The sequence below is a fragment of the Neopsephotus bourkii genome, unplaced genomic scaffold, assembly GCF_033783945.1.
Source record: "Neopsephotus bourkii isolate Nb327-2 ecotype Australia unplaced genomic scaffold, CSIRO-AGI_Nbou_v1 NB_673, whole genome shotgun sequence".
In the NCBI taxonomy this organism is placed as follows: Eukaryota; Metazoa; Chordata; class Aves; order Psittaciformes; family Psittacidae; genus Neopsephotus; species Neopsephotus bourkii.
The window spans coordinates 2694881-2721565 of record NW_026901172.1 but is presented as its reverse complement, the minus strand read 5'-3'; the positions used below and the strand labels follow the sequence as shown (position 1 = coordinate 2721565).

The 26685-nt window shown below is 44.6% G+C and overlaps 1 protein-coding gene across 2 annotated transcripts in view; it reads right to left on the bottom strand.

Annotated features, from left to right (window-relative positions):
* The window catches only part of ROR1 (receptor tyrosine kinase like orphan receptor 1), a 176354-nt gene extending 155067 nt beyond the window's left edge, over nucleotides 1-21287 (bottom strand). For both annotated transcript variants that reach the window (XM_061353466.1, XM_061353468.1), the window contains exon 1: nucleotides 21041-21287. In XM_061353466.1, the coding sequence (XP_061209450.1) occupies nucleotides 21041-21140 (100 nt within the window). In that variant the 5' untranslated portion in view covers nucleotides 21141-21287. The remainder of the gene's footprint in view (nucleotides 1-21040) is intronic.
* Between the last annotated feature and the right edge of the window lie 5398 nt (nucleotides 21288-26685).

Genomic DNA, 26685 nt, shown 5'->3' with positions numbered 1-26685 from the left:
AGTCTGCCACATCACCGGGTCGTTTGCTTTCAACACAGAGCTCCTTTCAAAGAGAAAAACTTGCAAAAGTGAATTGGAGTTGGCTCCATTTACTTCAAGACTTAGATGTCAGTAAGAGAATTATCTCCCCTGCAAATCACAGTCAAATGGAGAATTCTGGGAGCAAGTAGGGCACCAGAAATCACAGAATCCCAGCCTGGATGTGTTCAACTCCTACTGGCCCTTGTCCCAAGCCCCTCTCCAGCTTTTCTGCAGCCCCTTTAGGCACTGGAGCTGCTCTCAGGTCTCCCCTTCAGGAGCCTTCTCTTCTCCAGGCTGCCCCAGCCCAGCTCTCTCAGCCTGGCTCCAGAGCAGAGCTGCTCCAGCCCTCGCAGCATCTCCATGGCCTCCTCTGCACTCGCTCCAACAGCTCCACGTCCCTCTTGTGCTGCTGCCCCAGAGCTGGATCAGGGCTGCAGGGGGGGTCTCCCCAGAGCACAGCAGAGGGGCAGGATCCCCTCCCTGAGCTGCTGCTCACGCTCTGGGGGTGCAGCCCAGCACACAGGGGGGTTCTGGGCTCAAGCACACATTGCTGGGTCACGGTTACTGGTGCACCAGAAGGTCCACATGGTCTAGTAAGTCTGTCATGCAGAGGAAATTCCCTGCCTGCAGCATAGTGCAGCTATAGATAGCCTGCACCAGGCAACCAAGGTAAAGTATGTGTTTTAACACCCATCTGATTCTTTTTTGCAGAGTGAAGTCTCGATATTTAAAACAAACGCTGAACAAAAATATCTTTTTGTTTATAAGAGCTTGCTTTCCCAATAATTTCCAAGCCCTTGTCTCTAGAGACAGCATTTTCCAGACAGCTCAAGCTCTGGAAGCCAATGAATCCCTTGGAAATGCACCTGGGTGACTTCAGGGCCTTCAGTCATGTCACTGTGACTATTAGAGGTTCAAACCTTGGCAGCCATCCTTCCACTGGGACTACGCACATGCATCCCACGGGACATAACTGCATCAGGGAACGTGTTTATACTCAAAGAGCCAAAGACCTCAGCACCTTTTTGTGGTGTTTTAATGGAAAGCCGCAAAGTGACATTGAGTCTGCAGCAAAGCAAAGGTTATTACAGAACAAGACTAAGTAAGGAAGAAGGAAAGCTGTTCTCTTGCTAGAGAACACGCTATCACCCCCCTTTCAGCCCTATCTCCCTGGCTGCTTTTATGAAGTTTAACCAAAAAACTATACTTTGTTATAGTCCATTCTTAGAGCTGGGATAAACCCAACTGCAATCCCAACTGGGCTGTAGCATGCTAGTGATACCGTGCTCTCCTCTGGCTCCCTGCCAAGGAGTGAACAGTGCCAACATTTGCAGACTTCCAACAGGAAATTAAATAACTGCCCTGTTGGAAATATAAACCCATTTACAGTGGTCAGACTTGCATTTTCCAAAACAATGATATAGTTTGTGCACGTAAAACGCCAGGAAAATTTGTCCGCAGCCTGAGCCAAAGGAATATGAAACAAAACCTTATGAAAAGGTGTTTTACACAGCTCTACAAATTACAGCTTTGTCAGGTGTATTTCCTGGCCTAAGGCTGATGTAGGAACAATTATAAGGGTCTTTAGTGACTAGGCTGTGTGCACACCCCCCGATCACACACACACACACGGCTGATGACTCAAGGGTAACAGAAGAGCTGCTTATTTTACCATTTTCTATATTATTCTATATTCTTTCATTTTCTTCTTGAGAAGTGTTTTTGGCAGCTTAACATAAAAGTGTCTGCTGGGGACCCAGGAGAGCCTGCGCTTTGTTTTTAACTTCTTGTGTGACTTCTAGTCTGATCTTTGCTCCAGCTACTGCTCCTCCTCACACACTCCAGTATATGTTCTCCCCTGTGAAAAGCAAGGAGTCCTTTCCTTGTGAGGGTACTGAGGCGCTGGCACAGGGTGCCCAGAGAAGCTGTGGCTGCCCCACCCTTGGCAGTGTTCAAGGCCAGGCTGGACACAGGGGCTTGGAGCAAGCTGCTCCAGTGGAAGGGGTCCCTGCCCGTGGCAGGGCTTGGAGCTGGAGGAGCTTTAAGGACCCTTCCAACCCAAACCAGCCTGGGATATACTGAAGAGAGAAGCAAACTCCCGTCCCCACTGAAGTCAATGGAGATTTACCACTGACACCACCACCGAGATCTACACTATAGAAGTACTAGAGAAAGGAGCGTGCTCCTTACCAGGCATTCTAACACAGCCTGGACTGAGGCATAAATCCTGTCCAAGCCCTGTAGGTTCAATACACGAAAACCAATATTATCCTTCAAGTATTATTCTTTAGCAGATTTGATTCTCATTTTTATTCCTCTTCATCACCCTGCTAGTGCAGCCTTCTGCCACCTCCTTAAAAGCACGACTGCTATTCAGAGTCAGAAATGACATGGACACAAAGCCAGGAGAGGAACAGCAGGTAGGCAGCAGGATAGCCAGAAGCAGAACAGTTCAATAATCAGGAAAACAGAAGCAGAATTTCCACACCTAAGGAGTTAGAAAGTTGCCCTTCATGTTTCTGACAATACTAAGATAGTGACAACTGCAGCCTTATTCCCTAATATTATTCATTTTTAAAGCAATATGACGTACAAACCAGCGACACCTCACCTATTTATTAATGAAACCTTCACTACATTCAGTGTAAGTCTAAAGTTGCAGGTCCAGAACACTTCTCCCCCTCCCCCCAATAGTGCTACCTTGTAGTTTTGCACAGTAAGGCCTTTCATTCAAAGATCTCAACTTGTATTCCACAGGTGGGTAAACATTATTATCCTACTTCACACAGGCTGGGAAGGAGACACATTGGTGCAGGCTAAGCCAATGGCCAACCTGAAGTAGAGCAGCATTCTCCCCTCTCAAGCCAGCAGTCAGCCTTCTGCAGGAAAGACAACTTGCAAGAGAACCAGTTTGTGGGATCAAGCCCACTAAGCAAGATCCTCCAGTAATGGAAGTCATATGGGAATAATAGCTTGGAAAAAATCCTGTTTCCTGAAAAAATGTTTCTAGGCTGGACTGAAGAGTCACAAAAAGATAAAAGATTATCTACATAGGAGCAATAGATTTTAAAACCTCAGTTATAGTTTGAGATGTACTTACATAAAACTAAGAATTTTACAGGTACTGAATACCAGAGAAGTAGACACACACCTCCACATCACTCCTTTCATTGCTGCTTCCCTTCTTCCTCTTCTACCACACAAGTCAGGTTAAGAGCCCTGAAAAATGTGACCAGTTACACCACTGCCCTGGCATGCAATGAACTACATGCATCTTTTACATTCACATTCTGGACAAGCCATTTGACTTGTGAGCAGAAAAATAAGCAAGGCAAAAGCAGCCTGTGTGCAAGTGGCAGGAAAAGTAGCAGCAGGGATACAGCTTTGAGCAGTCTCTCTGCAATCCCAGATGCCCCAGGCCACCACTAACCACTGGTCAGGTCTCACTTTCAAGTCTCACTCTGGTAACTGAAAAACAAGTCGAACTCTCACTCACTTAGGCCCTGGTCCAGAAAGGCACTCAAGCGAGTATCGGACTTTAAACACAAAACTAGTCCCATTTAGATCAACTGGATGTCTCAACTGTTTACAGTTACAATATATGTTTAAGTGCTTTGCTGGACTGGGGCCTTAGGCAGAGCTTATTTAACACTTTCTTCAAGGTATCTTGCCAGTTTCCTCTGCCACAAACAAGCTTTGCCTATTTTCCATCCACTGCATCTCCTGTTGTTTCTTGAACAAACACAGATGTCCCCAGTCTGAATGCTTTAATTTCTGCCACCACACAGTAATCTAGGAACCAGCAGATATTATATTAAAAGGCAAGTCACTATTTTCCTCAAGACAAGACAAGCATAAATTAATAACATTCACTGTCAATAGAAGAAAAAGAGCAAGCACAGACAGTGGTGCATATGCTGTGAGGCACAGGGAGGAGATAGGGAAGGGGGAAACAAACCAGGCGTGTGGAAGAGGTAACAGCTTGAGGCATTTTTCCTCACCACAGCAATCGCCTCTGTAAGATTAGCAGGAGTTTTCACTTCATGCTGGAGCTGATAAAGCACCAGAGTTTGCCATAGGACCTGCCTGCTGGGAACGGAGAGCAGAGACATCTGCATCAGCACTGTGTGGAACAGCTTTTTCAACAGAAGCAGAGCATTTCCAGCACCAGTTTGTGCAGGATGGCTCCTCCACCAGTCTCTCCTTGCATTAGGGGATGCAAAGACTGGTTTCCACAGTCCCCAGCCTGGAGGGATGAACTCAAAGATGCACCCCAGTCACATGAGGCTGCAGATAGACCAAAAAGCACTTGCAGCTTTTTGGTCTATTCTCTCAGCAAAGGAACTAAGCCCATGGACAGCAACTGAATTATTTAAGTAAGCAAAGACAGCAACTTTTTTTAAATCAGAATTGAAGAAACTGCTTAGACAGACCTCAGAGCAATCAGCAGGGGATCACTTTGAAAAACACAAGACTCCCAAGGACCATGGAAAAAAAGCCACACTGGAGCAGGGAGATTAGAAAAGAGGAAAGAAACAGCATGAAGAGGAAAAGTATCATGTGCTCTGCTAACTGCACCTCTTAATTAAAAGAATACAACCCTGGCTCAGGGAATTAACATTACTGCACATCCCTGCTGTAACACACGTTTCTTAAGGGAATACATTCCTGTTCTTCAAAATGCTGAAGGATTTACTTTCATCTGGCTGCAGTATGTTCCCCAAGTAAAGACATTACAAAAAGATCATCTCTAGAAAGCCTGTGCTGTTATTCATATATTGAAACATAAGTAAGATATTATTGGTTTGGAAGCTGTCAAGACACTTCTCTTTATGTGCTGCAACAGAAGTCAGAGGGAGACATTCTCCAGCCTCTAGGAAAGGCTTCCATTGGACACTGGGAAAAATCAAAGGCCAGAAATCCTTTGGGGTGTTGACATTACTTTTCTAAACTAAATCATTACAAGCCCAGTTCCCATTCACATAAAGCTCATTTTATGTGAGATATAAAGCTTCTAATATAAGCAAAGATTTTGAATGAAAAATAGGCCAATCATTTTAGCTGCCATGCCAAACAGCACTGCAGCTCTGTCACTAATACCGTTATGAGGTTTGGGCACGTGAACATCTGTAATTCTGCTCCCCTGGACCTTTTCCTCTGAAAAAATTGGCACAGATGGATTTATTTATTGTTGGAGGTTTAAAAAAACACAACACAACAAAACAACAAAAACCTAGTCATTAAAAACTGGAAAATAAGAAAAAGCCCTGGAAACTGCATTGTCATTAGTGTGCCTGTGTTGTATTAGGCAAGCCATGTCTCTGCTTGGAAACAAATTGATTGCATCTCTTGGTAAATCGGTCACACTGTGGATAATATACCAATCACTGCCTAGATTAAAGAATAAGCATCTGCTTAGAAACACAAACCAACTGAAGAGCTGCACAGCTTCATGGCGTGTTCTGTTTCTCTGCTGTTCATCACGCACACACGTACGAACTGAACCGAACCACATCTCTAACAGCAGATCAGGGTGCTCACTGCAAGCTGGAACTGCCCCGTGCTTTTGGCACATGTACAGAAAATGCATTTAAATACATTATTTGGAGAAAAATGCATACAAAGTATGCCATGGAACACTTACCTAGCAGTGAGCACCATAATAAATTCACAGGTTCTGACAGCTGCCCTTCCTTCCATCTCGTCTTCATTAAGCAGCTCAGATGAGCATTGCAGCATGCTTGGGAAGTCATGAAATTTGGAGTCTTGGTGAACCAAAGGAACTGGAAACTTTCAAATCACAAAGCCTCCAACAATGTATTACCAGCATCACTCACAGCGTGCATTTATTCCACATGACATTAGTGTAAGGAAGACCAGGTTTGGTCAAAATATCTTCCTGTGACTTCAAAGTTTCAATTAAGCAAAGCATAGTCCAGAATTAAAGGGATGTTAATACAAAACATCTAAGCAGATGTTGGCTCACACAAGAGTACACTAAAACCCAAATGAAACCCCAGGACTTTGAACTGCCAATAGAAATTGATTCTATAGCAATGCCCCAAAAGCATGCTCTGCTCCTCACAGAGCAACATGAGTGGAAACACAGCTGCACTCTGGGGTGATGCTTCCAAATGCTCTCAGCAACTCTGAATAAGCCTTCTACCAAAGACAATACAAACCACAAAGTTCAGTGCATGCCATTTCACCTCCAAATCTCAACAAACAGGGCAAGCTTATCATGACAAAACACACAACAAAATATAGCAGAAGAACCCACCCTGGAAAGCAGCACTAACACTGAATTTTCACATCTTCAGTGCCAGTGCTCACCAGGGGTGACCATTCTGTACATGTTTGCAGACAGAACCGCTATCTAGATACAAGGGAGATGGAAACCTCAGGTTAAAACTGGCCCAGGACAGAACCTGTTGGTGCAGGCCAGAGCCTCGCCTGCCAGGTGCACCCCTCTTCCAGCACATTTCACCTGGGCTTATATCCAAAACAAACCATTGAAGTCCCAAATCCCAAACATCAAAGATGAATGAACATAAAACATCCAAACTCTTTCCTAGCTTGGCTCAAACTAGTGAATTCTGCAGAACTTCAGCAGGGCTCAACCCTTGTGCAGCAGGAAAAAGACACTTTGAGCTGTCTTACTTCTCACTTCATCAGAACAAATGTTTGATAGATTCAGGCAAAACACAAAAATCCTGAAGATTAGAAAATCCTTTTTCTACATACACAGAAATCGCTCATTTCAGAACTCTAAAAAGCAAGGAGAAAACTAATGAAAGCCAAAGAAGCCACACAGGAGAATAAACACGAGAGTTGTTTCCCAATGAAGAGAGCAAATTTAAATGCACAGCATTAAACATTTCCTTTTGTGTATCTCGATGTTCCTCCAAAATGTGAAATGTACATTCATGCTCAGAGAATTCCTATTAATCTCCTTGAACTGCAATCACTAAATATAGGCTTCAAGAACAAATATTATCTCAAGTATCAACAGCTTTCATCAAATACTGTAAATGCCTTCCTGACATATAAATGGACTTAAAGTTGGGAAACGAAACTGATTATTCCAAGCCATACATTCAGTTGGAGAAATATTCCTAGCAGAAATGAACAGTAGCTTTTCATTGATTTGAGTGGATTCTATAGTATTTATTACTAGGCAAATGAGATGCCTTTTAATTTCCTAGAATAAAAGACAGGATATTACGGTGAAGGTTGGTAGAGGGCATGAGAATATATATATGGAATAAGAAGTGCAACCATTTGCATTTGGCTGTTCATTTTAACCCCATTATGGTGTGAAAGTCATGCAAAGGAGCTTGGATAATATTTTGTTTAGTGAAACCGAATACCCCCCCTGAGCTGGTATTTTCCTGTATGCAAAGCACTTGCTTCCTCCCTTCCCTCAAACAGCCATGCAGGAACAGACACTGTTTTCTCATATGGCAAGTGCTTGAAATGACAGTTGCCTTTCATCCCTGAAAGCCGAGCCAGCTACACATCACAGTATGGATATGCAGATCAAAACTATCCTTTCTCCCATGGCATTTGGGGCAGGAAGCAAAAGCAACACTATATTCTGCTTAAAGCCAAAATCCAAAGTATTCCATTTCACACGTCCTGCAGTGGACACTGAACATCTATGGGAAAAGGGGTACTGGCAGCACTCCAGACTTTCTCCATTCATCAATTAGTTTTCCTTACTTGTGGCAAAAGCCCACAGAAAATAACCACCTCAGTAGTACCACCAACACCCCCCAAGCTGACAGGAAACAGTTGTACCAGAATAATGGAGCAACGAGGCAAAACAAAACACCTTGCCCATGGGTAGGACAAGGGGTGATGGGTTTAATGTCAACAGGGCAAGTTCAGGTTAGATATAAGGAAGAAGCTCTTTACTGCGAGAGTGGTGAAGAGCTGGAACAGGTTGCCCAGAGAAGTGGTAAACGCTTCATTCCTGGCAGTGTTCAAGGCCAGGTTGGACAGGGCTTGGAGCAACCTGGTTTAGTGTGAGGAGTTCCTGCTCATGGCAGGGGGTTGGAACTGGATGATCCTAAGGTCCTTTCCAACCCAAACCATTCTATGATTCTATGATTTCTTTAAAGCACCACACGTATTTAAGTCCCAATGAAGTCAGTAAGAACTGCATGCCTCTCCAGGGTAAGATACTTAAGACACTCAGCACTGAAACTGCTCTGTGTGAAAGCACTCCCCTTGCTCACTGCTACATGATACATGCCTGGAAAAGAAGCAACAATGTTACTTTTTAATGGAAAAATACTTACTTGATTTTAAAAATAAGGAAAATATATCAGAGTAACTTTTTAATTTACTGGCTATGTCTGCAAGTAACAAGTACCATCATTAACAGGAATGAGTTCAGGCTGCTTAAAGATGCATCCTTTGGGGTCATAACATCACACTCCAGGGATGGACTTTCTCCTCAAACCATCAGTTTTCACACTGAAAGCAGCTTTATTTTACCCTGAAGCCCCAAGAAAAGCTTAGAGAGTGAAGTCACACAGGCCAAAATTAAGACAGATAAATAGTTTTTGAAAATAATTCCCTCTTTACCCCTTATTTAAATAAAATTGATGAATAGCTTCAGATGCCTGATACACTACAGATTATTCTGATGCCTGATATACTACAGATGCCTACTATACTTCAGATTGCTTGATATACTACAGCTCTGAGCAACCAGCTTAGAATGCAGGGACACTGTGGAACAAACACAAACCTAGTGCAGTTAGTAACAAGAACATTGATTGTTAGGAAAAATAACTTTGTAAGGAGAAGATGCCATGAACCCAGGCTGGTATTTCTGACAGCACAGTTCCTCCCATCGCAAGTCCCGCATAGCAGGCATTCTTTTACACAGGAAATATTTTAGCCAACCAAAAGCAACTGCCCACTAAATTCCCTCAAAGATGCATTACATGTATTCTTTAGAGGACTCTGGCAGAAAAGCTGTCAGGCTCTGCTGCTCAGATTGACTATTTTAATGAGCATTACTGAATGACTGAACCCCAGAGGATCAGAACCACTTGCAGGTTCTTGAAGACAGCAAAGCAAGTAGAGATCAAAATCTAGTATTTCCCTCCTGAACCTCAGTCATCTTCACTGTAACCACCAACCAGCTCTGTTGTCAGTAAAATACAGTAAAACTACAGTAACAAATAGAAGGATTATAGCAAGCCTTGATACCTCATGAAATTAAAGCTGAATTAGCACAATAATCTTTCAAGAACTAAGTGCCTTCTGAAGGATCTTGACACCAGCTCATACACGCAAGGGGAGGAAAAGAGTGTGAAATTAGCTTCAATGGGATAATGCAACAAAAGCAGAAGTAAGCTGAGCCTCCATATCACCACATATCTGTCCTTTGCAGCACTTCAAATGATTTTACAGTTCTTCTGACAGATAGGTACATAGACACCTCTCAGCAAATTACACTGAATATACACACCTAATCCCCTACTTGCAACGTCGAGACAGAATTCTTGCCCCTAGGCTTTTTCAGTTATTACAATTAGTCCATGTGAAGTTACCCTTGATAATCCCAGGAGACAATAACTGGCAAGGGGAACAGTGTAACAGAACATCCGACAAGTACAGGCTTTGGGGAGGGGATTTCTGTAGAGCTGACAGATAAAATACACCTGATGTACAAAACTGTGCAGAACCCTTCACACTGATACGTTCCAAAGCCAGAGGCAGCAATAGCACTGCTCTCCCTGATGACCCTTGCTCCATGATCTGCAACGCCCGAGGCAACAGCCTCAGTCAGTTACTGGCACCACAGGAAGAATACTCTGAGTAAGACATTTGTGCTGCATTCAGTCAAAATCTTCCTGAAATAGGGGACTGCTCTTGGGTTTTTAAAGCTGGATGGGACCATTCCATCACAGGTCCCTCATGATAAACGTAACACAGGCCAAAAAACTCACCCAGTGCTCAAGAGCTCCAACTGCAGAGCCTTCAGAATGGCTTCAAATGACAGAACTCAGCAGGCCCCATGAATGACAACAGAGCAACCTCAGGGATTCAGGTTCCCCAAAAACCTTGTAAAGTTCCCACATTTAAAGGAGGTGCTTCCACCTGTGGCACTCACCAGGAGATTAGACCACCCAGTCAAGAACCTTATGGCAAGAAAAGCAGTGAGTTTGCGTTTAGTCTCTCCTTCATTAAGTTCACTGAGAATTAACCTTAGCTGCTGTTGATGCCGAGAAGACCTTTCTCCCCTTCCCCAATGCCAACTATCAAGTTCTTAAATTCACAAGGCAAAGCAAATATCTTCCCCAGAACTATTGGAACCTTCACTATGCAGAAGTTCTTCCCTGTGAAGGCAGTGTACATAAGATATTGTGAAGTTTTGTGAATCTTTTATTACTGCTCACAGTTTACTACACAACCATCCTAAGAAATAACTTGCCAGGACTGAAAGGAAGGTTTGTTAAAAAAATGTATATATAAATCACAAAAACAGAATGTGAGAACATAAATCACATCCTACAAACAGATTCTCATAGGAAAAAAGGCAAATCACATATCTCTCCCTATATAATGGAAGAAAAATCAGGAGAACATCTTTTCATCCCTGATGAATTAGGATTTTGGCAATGACTAAGATTCCTCTATAGTCAAAGGATGCCTTTGTAGCTTCCTCCCTTGCCTGGGCCTCTTATTGGAGAATATACTTAATGACTGAAAGAAGCAAACCCCTTTCAACAGTTCTTTCTAGCTGGGCGTCCAAAGGCCTTCCTAAAGCTCTTGGCTGTACTAAAAACCTGGTTTATACACGTGTAAACTACTGTTCTTAATGTTGTGAAGAATATGTGGTTTGCAACATAGAGCAACATACTGTGCAGAGGAAAAATAGAGAGATAATGACAACATCCAGCTTATGTCTCAGCAGTAGAACGACCCATAACTTAGGAGAAATGGAGTCTATCATGGTGATCGTCCCCCAGTTGCTCTGCTGGGGAAGGTGCTGTACTCACTACTGTACTCACTAGAATGCATCCTGTTACCCCACACGAGGTTTCAATTAGTCATCTCTTAATCAACTTCAGATTCACTTATTTAAAAGGATACAATTTTAACAATAAATCTCATGGACAGTGTTAATTAAAAGCCAAATCTTGCCCTGAGCTGGACTTCCAAAGTCTATGAGGATGTTCACAGCCCATTTATTTATTCCAGCATTGTGTCAGTTATTAAATTACAGTAAATTAAAACCACAGTGACAGACCAATAGCTAAAATAAGCGAGGCTTGTTGCATCTCACTTACAAAGGTTGCCAGACTCAGGCTCTGACAGGCTGCCAAGAAAAGTGAGTGCAAAAGTAAGAGGCCCTCAGTTCAAAAACATCCTTCCTGAACATGAAGTGTTCCCATCTCAGAGATGCCACCAGCCCCTTGGTGTTCCCAAGGTAACCATAACTATTGGATGCAACATAGGGCAGAATAACTGTGCTCTCAAACCACAACTCGGGACCATTCAGAGCTATAAAGGGCATTGACAATATTACTAAGTTACCCCAGATATTAAAACGAAGTCAACGAAGCCTCATGAGCATCCATCAGCTAAGAGGAGGCCAGCTCTGCACCACCTAGAGCTTCAGGGAGGACTTCTGACATGCTGCAAACACAGCTCTCCTGTCTAGAAGCAGGAAAACACAGCGAATGCCCAGACAGGGCCTGGACAAAGGAAAAACCCACTTGGAATTTCAGATGTTATCCCTGGCTGAAAGTAACCTGTGAATTACCACATTCTCACTTCTAATTGCTCACTTCCCTCTTGCTGCAGCTTCTCTGCTGTGAGGTAACTAGCACCCCACAGGTACCCAGCTCACAGGGGTGCTGCTCTGTGCTTCTGCTCTTCATAGAAAAGCAAATGGCCCACAAATCCCACAAATGAACCATATGGGTTTTTTTCATTTAGAGAAGAGCTTTAAATACAAGAAGAGAAAATGATTCAAGACAACAGAAGAGCAAGTCAATGGTCAGAAGCAAAGACCCACCTAGTGCTGTTCTGCAGCCTTTGAAAGCATCTAATGCCATAAATCCATTTCCCTGACAATCAACTGGGAATTAAATGACCTCTTGTGATTGTAGGTGAGCAGAGCTCACTGTGGTGTTCTGGAGCAAGAGATGTATCCATCATGCTCCGAATTTTCAGTAAATTCACAGAGAGATAATGTATTTCAAAAAGAAAAATGAAAACGCATGGGATGGATAATTAACTTACAAAATAAAATGAAAGCCTAAACCATACAGAATGTTTGTTATTTATACAGCACATCAAATGTTTCAGAGTAAACAAAACAATTACCACAATACTTCCTTTTAGTTGAAGCCAAGTTAATTTTGGAGAAGAGATGTTCAACCATGATAACTGACCTCTTACAGGAAAAACTGGGAGAGGCAAAAGCCGTTGTAAATACAGCATAGACTCCACAGCACTCAGACATACAATAACTCTCTAACGGTGTCACAGATGAGAGTGATATTCACTGTATAATCACAGAATCCCAGACTGGTTTGGGTTGGAAAGGGCATTAAAGCTCATCCAGTTCCAACCCCTGCTACGGGCAGGGACCCCTTCCACTGGAGCAGCTTGCTCCAAGCCCCTGTGTCCAACCTGGCCTTGAGCACTGCCAGGGATGGGGCAGCCACAGCTTCTCTGGGCACCCTGTGCCAGCGCCTCAGCACCCTCAGAGTAAATACCCGTGATACCCTCTGTGGGGAGAAGGATGAGGTAGCAGTTTTGCAAAGAGAACCTCACTTGATCAGAATTGGATCTAATCTTAGTTCACTGCTCTTTTTTTTTTTATTTATTTGGCCAAGCTTCTGGCTTCTCCTGGAGACCACCCCGTGTATACAATCACACAGCTTTGAGGACAGAGCTAATGAAATGGAATTCAACAGCAAGGAAACAAAACCCCTCCCCAAATCACATATTCAACAGCTATTCAAAGGGGTAGATGCAGATGTAGAGGAGACCAGCCTGACCTCACAGGGTACACTGAGTCTGGACTAATCCTTCCTGTTCTTCTCCAGATGTCTAACTATCTCAAGGACTTCAATGATCAGCAGTTCCAGAACAGAGTCATATTTGCCACAAAATGCCTCTGGAAGCTGTTTTGTATTATCCAAACGCACCCAGTGCACAATACTGTGCAACAAAGGCTGGTATCAAGTCTAAGAAAGAATGAGGTGTTCACAAGAAGACTCTCCTAGGAGAACATCAAGACTCCTATGTCCTTACTATAGGTGCTTCAAATTTCTTAGGGTATCTGTTAGCCAGGCCTTGGCACCATACTCTGCAATTCCATCCTGGCATTTCTGTTATCCAAAAATCCTTATAGATCTGTCACCACCTTTACACCTCTGCTTTTAAAGCAAAGCCTTCATGGAAGAACAACCTTATCATCAGATATGCACATTCTGTTCAAAATCAGACAAAACTTCTCTGGAAGATGGTGGAAAACTCACTTTAATTGAAAAATCTTTACCACAAACAAGTGTCACAATAACATTTCTATAGTGCTAAAGGAATGCTTAGATGGAAACAAAATACTGACCTGCAGCCTCTCCCTAGCACAAAGTAATCCATATACTGCCAGAAGCATTGCCATTATCTTTCAAATAACGGTAGTTTCATAGTTGTAACAATTCCAAGAAACAAGGGAAGGTGGTGGTGCTGTAATTAGGCCTTATTAGGATCCACTCTTGCTCTCAGGCCAAAGCCCACATTCTGCACTCAAAAGTTTGTCAGCTGGGCTAATGAAAAACAGCACTTTTCCCTACTAATGCCATTCCCACCTTTCACTTGGATGTGGTTAGGAAACTGAAGTGCAAAGACAGGTTCTTTTCAAAGTGGTGTTAGCCCAACAAAAAGAGATGAAGTACCAGACACGATCTGAAAAGGGCTCTAGTAAAATTCCTCACTCACTGCATCATCCCAAGCAGCTTCATTGCTCCTGACCAGGCTTCTGAAGCCTTTGGTCTGATCTGTGCCCTGTGCCCTTTCTGAGGAGCTTTTGGGAAGTGCTCAGCTCTCCCAAGTAAACATGACAAGAGCCAGAAGTCCTGTGAGTTTTGAGAGTAAGGCCACACAGATCATAAAATCCCTCCTTCTCCAGCATGCAATCTCAGCACTGAAGCACAGAGGTTCTCTGAATGAGTAGCCAGTATGTTCTATATTGAGCAGCAACAACTTGGACACTCTCAAGCAGCACACTGTATTTACACTGTCAGGTCTTTAAAACTTTGGATTAGCATCTTCAGGAGGGACTGTGCTTCAGAGGACAAAACAGCCACCCCTACAGAGGAATGCTCATGCTGTGAATCTGGAAGCACATATCCTTCCAGAGATCATCTCAAGTTCTAAGGGTAAGAAAATACCCTCATATATTTCCAGTCTCTGGAGGGAATGTGCGACAAGGTTATAAAGCTGGCGAACATTTTCCCTTACTTATCTCTGATCTTCCCATTTCCCATGGCCTGCTGCTGTTCTCCCGACACAGAGCCTCACCACCCTGTCTCTTTCCCAGATCTGCATGGAGCAGATGTTCAGGCCTCTGCTGCAGACAGAGCAGAGCATCTGGGAACCGGACAGGAGTAGGCACAACCGACACCCCTTGGAGGAAAGGAGCAGAAGGTCACAGGAAGCCATCGTGAAGTATCAGTTTCGACATATGACCTGACCAGTTTGAAAGAAACCCTTTTAATAAAACGCAGGCTTCCACCAGGGCCTCCACTAACTGTTTTCTCAAGAACTCATCTAGTCATGAAGCTTTACAATTGCATACTGGGATGGCTGAGTCTTAACATAAGCCTCATCCCAAGTATCTGTTGCTGAGTGAAAGCATGTCTTTGTACAACACAACGCAGAACAGGGCATCAGCAGCAGTTATAAAACACACACAACATCTGCACAAAGTTACCAGCACTCCTGCTCCAGCTCCTGAGGAGGAGTGTGCTCTGCCTCCACATGCAGTGGCTTGCCTCAATTATTGTTCTTAAAACTTTCCCTGACACCAAGGCCAGACAGATCTCCTTTCTCTTCATCATTCCCAAAACACCACGAATGTGGCCAGGCTCCCTCCTTCCAACACAACACAAAGGCCTGGGTGGGTTAAATCATGCCTGGAACAGAACTACAGAACTGGCATGGAATTGTCCCAACCCAGCTGACAGGGACACACTGCCCAGACCTTGCCAACGTCAGCAGCAGAGGATACTTCTTCCTGCAGGCCACAAGTTTTTGTTGTTGTTCTATGTCCTGTGAAGGTGCATGCAGCTCCTCACTGATCAAACACAACCAGAGCCTCTGTGCAGCTCTCTAAAGGGATTTTGTTAAAAGAGGCTATCAAGTACAATTACCCAGTGGAACTCAGTACAACTAACAAAGCAGACGTGACCTTGGCTTTCTTCTGCTTCAGAACCCATTTCATGCCTTCAGCATGAACTCCAGCTAATGACTTGTTGAAATACATTAGAAAAAGGTAATGTTAATTATTGTACACAGCACTGCTGAAACACAGTGCTGGCCCCACAATTAATGTCAGAGAATCACAGAGTGGTTTGTGTTGAAGGGACCTTAAAGCTCACCCAGCTCCAACCCCTGCCACAGGCAGGGACCCCTTCCACTGGAGCAGCTTGCTCCAAGCCCCTGTGTCCAACCTGGCCTTGAACGCTGCCAGGGATGGGGCAGCCACAGCTTCTCTGGGCTCCCTGTGCCAGCGCCTCAGCACCCTCACAGGGAAGAACTTCTGCCTAATATCTAATCTAAACCTCCTCTCTTTCATCTTAAAACCCAGTCCCCCTTGTCCTGTCCCTACCTGCTGTTGTAAAAAGCTACAAGGTGAAAGTGCAATAATTCCAGTTGGCTTCTTCTCCATGGGAACAATGTGGCTTTCTGTTCCTGTTGGTGACCATTCTGCATTACTTTTTCAGGAATCAAACTAATCATCCTCCAAATCTCTGTCCATCCCAGCAATAAGCAGCATGGGATTCTTTTCACAAGCCACTAGCCATTTCTTTCCCTATACTGCTCTGTGGTTTTACTTGGAAACAGTGGCACTCCAATGTCTCCACTTCAGGAGGAGATCCTGGAAAGCAATCTTCCTCACGACGGGTTGCTGGCATGGAGTATGCTGAGAAGCCTGCATTATTGCTTTCCCTCACTAAAGGGTTCCTTTCTAAAGCTACTCCTTTTCCCAAGCTGTCTGACTTTGGCAGAGCACCATTTTCAATATCACATAGCATTAGATTCCAAAAGTATGAAAGTTTTTATTTTATATTATTTACATCACCAAGAGGGCCTGTAAAAACTTTACTATTAAAAACAGTAATATTTAGAGCTTTGTTATTACTTATCACATTAGTGGTATCTATTTAAGCTGAAATTATTCAATTTTTTCACCCTCACAAAGGTCACAGCCTTTCTATGCATCCTGTCATTTTACCTGCATTAAAAGATATTGAACAGGACCAAGCCTCTCATATGCCCACTCCTGCCAAGGGGGGACAGTGATTCTGCTTGTAAATAGACAGAAAAAAAAATATAACATTTTCTGCAGCCCAGGACTAAATGAAATTTTACACCAAATGTAAAATTTCAGGAATTTTAGAATTCTTCTCATTCACCATAAAGCATGTAAAACCACAATCACCACACCTACAGAAGCATCCTTCACCTAACACCAGCATCTTCTTGTTAATTCAGAAGAACCACAGACAATTGCTCTCATTTACTCATTTCACTCTTGTTTCATTTATAAATTACTAGATTCGTTGACTTTCAACATCTCCATGATTAGAATGAAAAAGAAACCAGGATGGAGAGAGCTCTACAAGATCACTTAAATATTCAAGTTCAGCCCAAATCAACCCAGAATTTTTGAGCTCTGCTTTAGGGAGCTGGTTCCAGAGCCCCCAGTGCTGCACTACCCTTATCACTAGAAACTGTTCCCTCCCATATAACCAGATTCAGATTTCACATAAACCTTCCCTTTGCTTTCAAGTTCAAGAGAGAATTATAATACAACACCCCTAGTTTGCTAATTTTTAAAAGCAGAAACTTGGATCAAAGATAGCATCTTAACAATAAAATAACTTCATTTGCTATTCAGTTAAGTGTTCCAATGCATAGGAGTCGCTGTCAAAATGCAGGATGCATTATCACTATCACACCTCTACCTACACGAGGCTGGTGTGAGACTTTCCAGCTGGAAAAGGTCTGAGTGCCAAAGGTCTGATAGAGGCTGCCTTGCTTATTTGGGCTGAGGGAGCAACTTCGCCAGCGAAATACCAGCATATCTGCACAGGGTACCTATAGCAGGAGGAGAACATCACACTGAAACAGTAGATGAAACCCATGACTGCAGCTCATAGTCTACCAGATCACTAAAAATTGTTAAAGATAAAAAACGGGAAAAACCTGCACAATCACACGAAGGCAAAACTTGCAATTGAGGATGCCTGAGGATTCTGCCAGGGCTTGGGGAAGAAAAGGTTTACAGGTTTTATTTTGTATTAGTCAACTTTCTAGATATTTCTGGAAGACAATCACTCTGTGGAAAGCAGCTGCTTTTAGTTAAGAGCCTTTTAGAATGAGTTTTTAGCTCTGAGGTGCTTTTTGGAGTCTCAGAAGACTGCTGCATTTCTACATGTGTTTCCTAAGAGTGGTATCTAGTGTCACGCCTCGGGGAAGCTTCCCCCCCCCCCTCCCTTTGCCTTCATTTAGGTATCTGTATTTAAAATCCATCCACAAGCTTTAAAACACTCCCCTGCCCAGATCTCATTTGCAATGCTTTAGCTTAAAGTTCCTGTGTGTACATAATCAACAGAGCATTTTCAGTAGACTTTTAATTATAGAAACAAAGAATGATTTCTTGAAGATAATTTGCTGATACCTCAAGCAACTTTTGTCAAGAAATGCAAGATCTACAGTCCTGGTGAGCCAAACAGTAACACCTACTCTCATCCTCTTAGAGGCTTAAGCAACAAAAGCATTTGATTTGTTTGTAAACTCATAAGTGGTGAAATAGCAGCCTGTTGACCCAGGGATGAAACAATAACCACAGGGGTATTACAGGGACTAATCAAGAGCTGTGGAACTTTATCTCACAAGAAGTAACTTCCAAGGAAATCAACACTAGCCTCTTTAATCTGAAACATAATCTGGAGATTTGGGGTTTATTATATGCTTTTAAAATGCTTTTCACTTCACGCTTCTTCCAACGTGACTCCTCAGTTACAAGAAGTTACAAGATACGGAATAATGTAAGAATAAAGCTGAACTGGTAATCATAGAATCACAGAATAATATAAAACATAGTGAAAAATATCCAAGTTGGAGAGTTCCTGTTACTTAAATTGACATTAGCTCCGTGATTTTATTCAGAGCACTCAGGCCAGCCCTGGAGCACCCTCGGGAAGAGCAGGCATTAAAGACAGCATGAACGTACAAAGGCAAATGTGCTTTTTGTTTTGTTTTGCTCTACAAGGAAAGGTCATTGACAAAAAGGAAGCAGCAGGAGACAGGGGGAAAAGTGAAGAGGAATTGCAAAATAAGAAAAGAGCTTTAGGAAGGCAACACAGCAAAACAGTTCTGGTCACTTGACAATATCTCAACTAAATGGATGAGCTGGTAATAATCCCCCCAAAAGAGATGTCACAATAGCTGCTCATGTTCCCGGCCTCCACGCAGACACACATCTGACTTGTCCTACTGAGCTGCATCAGCCACATGCATGAGGCCATTTGTGCACATCTGTATGCATTTACTGGATCAGTGTCAAACTGGGGAGTCTCTGGAGTGGGAGTCACATCTCCACAGGTGTTTGGATCAAGCACAGCACAATCAGGCTCTCATCCTGCTGGACTTCAGGGAGCTGAGAGCCCAAATTACTCTGAAATCCTTTCATTGTGTTACACCATCAGATCTTGGACTCCCACAATTTTAGAACGCTTCTCATTCACCATAAAGCATGTAAAACCACAATCACCACACCTGTAGAAGCATTCTTCACCTAACACCAGCATCTTCGTGTTATTTCAGAAGAATCATAATATCTGTGCTGGTAGGAGAAGTTGTGGTACTACCAGAGATGGAGTTTCTTTGCAGCCCTTACTTGACATGCCTGAATAAAAGGTCTTTTGCTCATTTAGTGGTCCATATTCCACCGTTCTGGAAAACATGAGGGTAAAAGGGTAGAGACTGAAGGGTTGTGTGGGGTTGGTTGGGTTTCTGATGGAGCAAAATCTATTCACCCAAACACTACAGTGACCTCAAAGAGCTTTATAAAACTATTTATAATACGTATTTCACTTATTTGTTTCGTTTCTTAGAGTATTTCATGTTCAAGTTCCCTTATTCTTCTACAAAACCCAGATCTTTAACAAGGGGAAAACATGTCTAACTATTAAAAAAGTCAGTAAATCACTTGATCTGCCCATGAATCAACATTGTGCCAAAGATACTATTTAAAATACAGAACATATTTCACTGTGAAAAGTAATCATGCATAATGACTATATTAAGAGTCCTACACAGAGGTGAATTCGTACCATGAAAGATACTTCCCAGCAAAAATGGCCAGTTCTGGACCCAGCTGCTTTATGTTTGTGGGGTTGTTTTCCCCTCCAGGCTCTTAGAAACATACGAAAATTCATATTATGACCCTAAAGTTTTGAAATTATCTGAGAAACAGGAAGAAAGACAGCCTGTCTTCCCCCTCCCCTTTTAAAACTCCAGCTATTTCTTAAGCACATACAGCACTCCCTAGAGACACTAGAAAACAACATTTGGAAGTCTTCCCATTGAGATGTCATGGAGAATTCCTACCCTAAGCTAGAACATCATCCAGCCATTGAATCTGCACCAGGAGACGCCTGTGTGCAACTGAGTCGCACTGGGATATCTGGAAGTCATTTAGGGGGATCCACTCACTTACACACAGTGCCAGGTAACGGCATCATTAGGGATGCACTGAAACACAGAGGGAAACTCAGGCACAGGCGTGGGACAGGAGCATTGTAATTAGCTACGACTGACTTTTGAACAGCAGTTATCCTTTGCAATTTGGAGGAGAGGTTTTATAACCACAGCTCTTTCAGCTCTGGACCGTTACGTATTTAAACTCAAACAGCTTTCTCTCTTTTGCGTTCACTTTTCCCCCCTTCTTTAAATACTAAATACAGCCATATTACCAACCAGGACTTTTCACAAGCAGCTTGTGATTTAACTCCCTGCCATAAAGTACCTTCAAGGAGCTGGAGTTCATGAACATCCACCTCTCACTGAAGTTCTCATGCAGGCGTCCAAAAGCACTGCTCACTTTTTACTGACTTGGCCTCAGGAATCACTCCTTCTTGCCTAACTCCATCTCGGTCCCTTTATGCATGTGCTATGCTTACGCTTTAAACATAAATCATCTGCAAAAGGCTGAAATCAAACCGCTAATAAAACAGAAGGATTGCGAAATAAATATTACTCGTTAAAAGTAAATCAAAGAGTCTTTTAAGGTTATTGTTTAAAAGAACACATCTATAAAAACTTGTTGGAAGACTACAAGGGGGTTGAGATGGCAAAACACCCCCCGAAGCTTGAGCTGAAGGACAAGTCATCATTGATAACACCACCTCGGGAGCCATCAATCACGTATCAAAAGCGGGAACGGTTACACTCAGCCAAAGAACTCTGCCAAACGCTTGGAACGGCTTTTTACGAAGCAATTAAACACAGATCGACGATAAAACTCTGAGTTTGTTAACGCGGGGCGTGGGGTGGGGGCGATGGAGCCCCGGGCAGCCCCTCACCACCAGAGCCGCGGCAGGGCAGGGCCGGCCCCGCCGGACCCCACACGGGCGGCCCCGGTCCCCCTCACACCCAGACACTCCCCCCCCCCGGTACTTCCCCGTCCCGCCGCGGGCGAAGGGAACCTCCCGCGGGACAAAAACCGGGACGCGGCCCCGCACAGCCTTACCTTGCGTGGTGTCCGCCAGCTCCGCCCGGCTGCCCGCACGCAGCAGCAGGAGCAGCGGGAGCAGCAAGAAGCTCCCGTCCCCGCCGCCCGGCTGCTGCATTCCTGAGCCGGCGCCGCGCTACTCCCACATCCAACCGCGCAGCGCCGGCGTCCCGGGCCGGCCCTGCGCAACCGCCGCGGGGCCGCGTCTCCTCCCGCGCCGCCGAACCCGTCCCACGCCGCGCCCTCGGGGCTGCGCTCTCCCGGGCGGGCGGGCGCCGCCGCCTCAGCCCCGCGCTTGTCACTGCCCGCTCCGCTCCGCTCCTCCCGCTCGCCGGCCGAGCAGCGCCCCCTACCGTCCCGCCCTCCGCACCGCCCCGGGCCCGTCGGCTGCGCGCCGCAGGGGGGCGCTCGCCTCGCCTCGCCTCGCCTCGCCTCAGGGCGCCGCCGCCATTTTGCCCCTCGCCTCAGCCCGCGTGAATGAGGCGCCTTCCCTCTCAAACCAGGTGGATTCATGAAGGCACTAGTTGGATTTACCATTCCGTCCCTTCCACAGTTGGCTTTCCAAGTGTCTGCCTGTGCACACAGTCTGCGGGATTAATGCACTTGGAGGGGAAACCACTTTTCCAGGCACAGTTACAGAATCATGGAATGGTTTGTATTGGAAGAGACCTTAAAGCTCACCCAGCTCCAACCCCTGCCACGGGCAGGGACCCCTTCCACTAGAGCAGCTTGCTCCAAGCCCTTGTGTCCAACCTGGCCTTGAACACTGCCAGGGATGGGGCAGCCACAGCTTCTCTGGGCAAAATCATGGCCTTTCTGTGGTAAGAGCACACACAGTCCCGGCTGTTGAAACAGACACCATCATGCTGGGGAGTCCACTTCTGTTACCTGCTATCTCCATTCCTGATCTTCACAGTCTCTTCCTATCACACATGAAAGCTGGAATACTTCAGTGGCAAGTTTCACTGAGGAGGCTCCCCAGCCACAAAGGTGCCATGTCAATGGAGGGGGGAGGAAGTCTCCATGTTAGGGTGCCCAGCTGCAAGCGTGGGTCAGGCAGCTCCTGCCCCACACAACAACCACACCACAGTGCAGATGAGGAGTGGTCAGGAGCTCTGAGTGCACTTTCTAGGATGTTTCCATTGAAACAAAGCAAAGAACCAGAGCCAGCAGCATGGAAAAGTGATTTCTTAACTGTTCTTCACCCATAAGTTGATAACCAAGAGCTTCTCATTTTCTCCTCACAACATACCAGGTTTACTGGGTATCGCCTGCTTTTCCTATCAGGCAGGAGCTCAGAAGTCCAGTTGGCATCTTCAGAATTCTTTTCGACCCCCTCTGCCTTGGTGAAATCAATATTTAATGTACTGATTTATCCTCATTTAGTTTTTATTCAATCAAAAGCCAAGGCAAGGAGTCAGGTATAGTTGGTACCAGAGATCATAAATGCCAACAGCAGCATTGCGATCCTGCTCTCATTCCCCATTCTCCAGCACATCTCACCCCAGTCTGGCAATGAGCATGCTTCTTCCATCAGCCCATGACACAGTCCCTGCAACCAGACCCCTCTCACTGGGGATAGGAACACAAAGTACCAGTTCCCCATATGTTATATCACAGCCCTAGCTATGGTCAGGCAGATAGCACTGCTTTACTGGAGATGAAGGATGCTGACAAAGCTGGTTGAAGCTGCTAGGAGTGATAAGTACTTTCCATTCAGGAGAACGATCACATTCCTGGGATGCTTAGGTTAGGTTTAGGATTTCAAAAGTCAGCAACTGTTTAATACAAAGTTCATAAGCAGAGTGGAAACAAGGACAAGATTAAAGGAATTTCCTCCTCACTTCCTGCTAGATCAGATCCCACCCCTCTTCGGCTTGCTTTCTGCCATATGAATCTTGTATTTCTTGTCAGACACTAATAGCTTCAAGAGGGGGAACAAACCCAGATAAGCATCTGGCTGAGTGTTAGGGAAGGAGATTGAGGTCTGAAACCACCTTCTCCTCACATATATGAACATGCAACTTATTCCTCCTCGAGCCAAGGAGGACAATGACAAGAGATTACCCACTTCCTACTGAAAACCAGCCAATACACAGACATGGATGAAGTGGAAGAGACAAGCAAAGCTTGATATTGCCAGAGCTATTATAGGATCTGGATGTGACACATGTCTGCTGCTGGGACCTGCGGGCGTATGTTCATAGCATGGTGGGGTTTAATTGCTGCAGCGTTAGACAAAGCAGCTCCTTGTTTGAGGTTTCTTCTTCCTTTCCACTTTCTGCCACCTTGCTCCGATATGCCTTGGGATGCAGTTTCACATGCTGCCTCCTCCCCCTCTTTCCCAGTCACGCATCCATGTATATTCTCTGTCAGCTCCAGTACACAGCCACACAGCACCGACCCTTTCACAGCTGTATGAGCTTACACCAGCTTAAACCAACCCCAAAGCCAAGCCCCTCCAGACCTGATTCGTATCAAGGTTAGGAAGGAGCCACACCAATGGCTCATCCCAGCACTGCTTATTTTTTCTGATACAAAGAGCCCAGAGCCGAGATGGTTCAAGAGCTAAGCTGACCCCTTTAGAGTGGAGATGGTTCTGCCAATTTAGGCCCTTGAACCACCTTTTGCCAAGGTACAGCAAATGCTGTTTGGTCCTTAAGGGACCAGGAGTTGGAGTGCCACAGCCAGCAGAATAGAGGCCCCACAAGCCAGAGCCTGATCCGCTACTCCCAACCAAGTTGAACAAGGCAGGCCCAGGTCCAACCAAGAGTCTAGATCATCAGGGAGGTTCAGGGTGGTGAGACCAAGGCTGAGACCAAGCAGAAATCAACTGTCAGTTCCTTAGAACAGGAACTGTAACTTTGTGAGGGCACTGTCTCCTGAAAACTCAGCTCCAAAATGAAGGATGCATCAAGTGACACTGGGTCCATTCCAGCAGCAGGCTTTGGAACACAGTGCAACAATTGCCAGGCAGGCCTATAATGGTAAGATGGGCCCGAGGTGAAGCAGGGAAGTCCATCCATGTGCCAGTATACATAGCAGCAGGGTCCATAGCCAAGCACTGGGATGCTGGAGTTACAGAGTATTAGTCCTTCAACGTAACCCAGATAGGGGCTTAGTGGGGAGCCAACGCTGAGCTTAAATAAAGCCCCTGGGCAAGGGTGGGGTGGGGTTGGAGGTCCCAGATGAGGCTGGTCAGTCATTAAGAGCAATGAGTGCCCTCAGGCTCCTGCCACTTATCATCTAGGTACAGGAATACTAGAGCTAATGCCAGTGAGAAGGTCAGGCCGTGCAGCTGGGATAGGGTTTCTGCAGCACCAGCCCAGGCTTGCCTGCCCTGACCCTCTGAGGTGACATTTCACATTACATCTGAGCTCATCTAACAAGCTGCCTGCAATAAAAAAATCTCTTTTGTTTCCTGTATGCTCATCTGGGCAAGTGCATTCAACTGACTGGTCCCATAGAAAACTAACCCTCTGATGAGAGGAAGAAAGAGCAATGTTCCTCCAGATCAACCAGTTAGGTCAGCTCCCCCCAGCTGCTGGGGTGTTAGATCCAGCAAAGGGTGGGCTAGGAGCAGTTGAACCAGTGCTTTTGGCAGTAAGATTAAACTTGTTCAGCTGTAACACGAAAGTGTTCCCTTCATCTCTGTGTTTGGTGTGTAACAAAGAAAGACATCCACGAGGTCCAGGTACCTCTGAGCTGGATACAGGGATGACCCACAGTGGGTGGCTAAAGGTACAGAATAGGTCTATGGCAGATGGGGAAACTAAGTGCAGATTCCCCAAGTCTTCATTTAGCTTCAGAGTGTTAGATACATACAGTGTGAAAGGATAAATCATTTATAATTAAACCCCAACCCCTTATTTTTAGCTGCAAATCTACCAAAGTGCATGCAATTAGCAAATATAAATCACTTCCTGGCTTGAAGACTGTGCAGCACAGCACATAAAGGAAAGTTAAAACATACGTTTGGGGAGTACATGGTACATCTGCTCTCAATCTGCAGCATTTGGAAATCAATACAGTTATTCCCCCTACTTTTCCTTCAGCATGCTGCAGCCTGTCATACCACAGTGAAGGAACTAAAACTATATTAAACAAAGGAACTGGAGTGGACACAGCCCTAAACACCATAAAATGAACAGCACAGAGTATTCGTAATGAACTGATGGCAAAAAGCAGTAGAGGCAGGATAAGCGCTGGCTTGGGAGGACAAATTAGTTTCTCCTGCATGATCTGCAGGATGCTTTGGAGATGTAACGCTCAGATAAAGCTTCAGAAGGTGACTCTGGGGAGAGGAATCAACTGCTTGATGCATGCCTACATACTTTAAAACAAGGAAAGGCTTGTAGTCAATATCTTTGTGGAATTAGTTCCCGCAGGGAAAATGTATTACACACAAAACTTTTTGATTCTTTTTTTGGTTTAATGAAAAGATAGCAAAGGAGCTGCTGTCTGGGAGTGATTTGTAAGTACAATAAACCTCACAAGAGGATGATAAGCAAAATATTGTAAGAGAATAATGTCAGAAGTACAGCAAAATAAAAGAGAAACATTACACATTTGTAGTTGCTGACAAAGTGCGTTCTGAAGTATCATGTCACATTCTAAAAGAATCCTTGTTTTCCTTCCCATCTTTCACTAGTACTCCTATTAATCTGTACCAGATTCCTTTCTTTCAACCATTTGAGGCCACAGCAATAATCATCCTTTGCCCATCTGAAGTCCAACTAGAATTACACCAATGTGTTAAGGCTTCCGGAGTGGAACCTGGAGATGAGGGTGGAACTGCCTGTGGATCCCTGGAATCTGTGCATCCACAGACAGACCACATGTAAACATGATTTCACTGCTGAGTTTAAATGCTGACAAAACATGACAAACAACATGGTGCTTTATAAAGATTGGGGATGTACTTACACTGTCAGCTCTTTAGAACAGGGATTTTGACTAACTTTGTGACGACACTGTCTCACTTGATGCACCCTTCATTTTCTAGCTGAGTTTTCAGAAGCTTATGAAAGGAACAGGAGATATCAATGTGAATTTTCTGCATTTCAAAAGAAAAACCAGCCACTGCAAAGAGAACAGGCAAGCACAAGACAGACATATAATGTGCAGTGTGGTTTTCCCCAGCAAGTTAGATGTCTTGTAAAAGTCTGCTGCAGACAGTTAAGAAATACAGATACTGGATATCATGCATGTGAAAAAATGTGTGTTCTATGAAAGCTTTCCCTTTTGTTCAGAATGACATTAGGAAAATGGTTGATAAACCTGGTGATCATGACAGAACCCTGGTAAGCAATTAATTCGGGTTCTAGTATTGGTGGCTTCAGCAGGAGTAAGGAAAGACACCAAGGACAGGGAGGTGATGGATTGCACTTGATGCATTGTTTTAGTTACGGGTTAAATCCAGCATTGGTCCCTGTCAGGATGTTTCCTGAGGTGCCTTTCACTGGTCAGCTGCCGAGCAGCACAAAGTATGTCCTGGAGGTAGGGGACACACATCCCCTGCCTGCCAGGGGCCCCTCTATTTTGAAGGCCACGTCAAGCCAATGAGTAGGTGTGTTTGTGCTAATCTTTACAACAGCTCTGTCTCCTCAGGCTGAAGAAGAGGAAAAGCAAAGGACTGGCAAAGGACTCTTTAGGAGGGAATG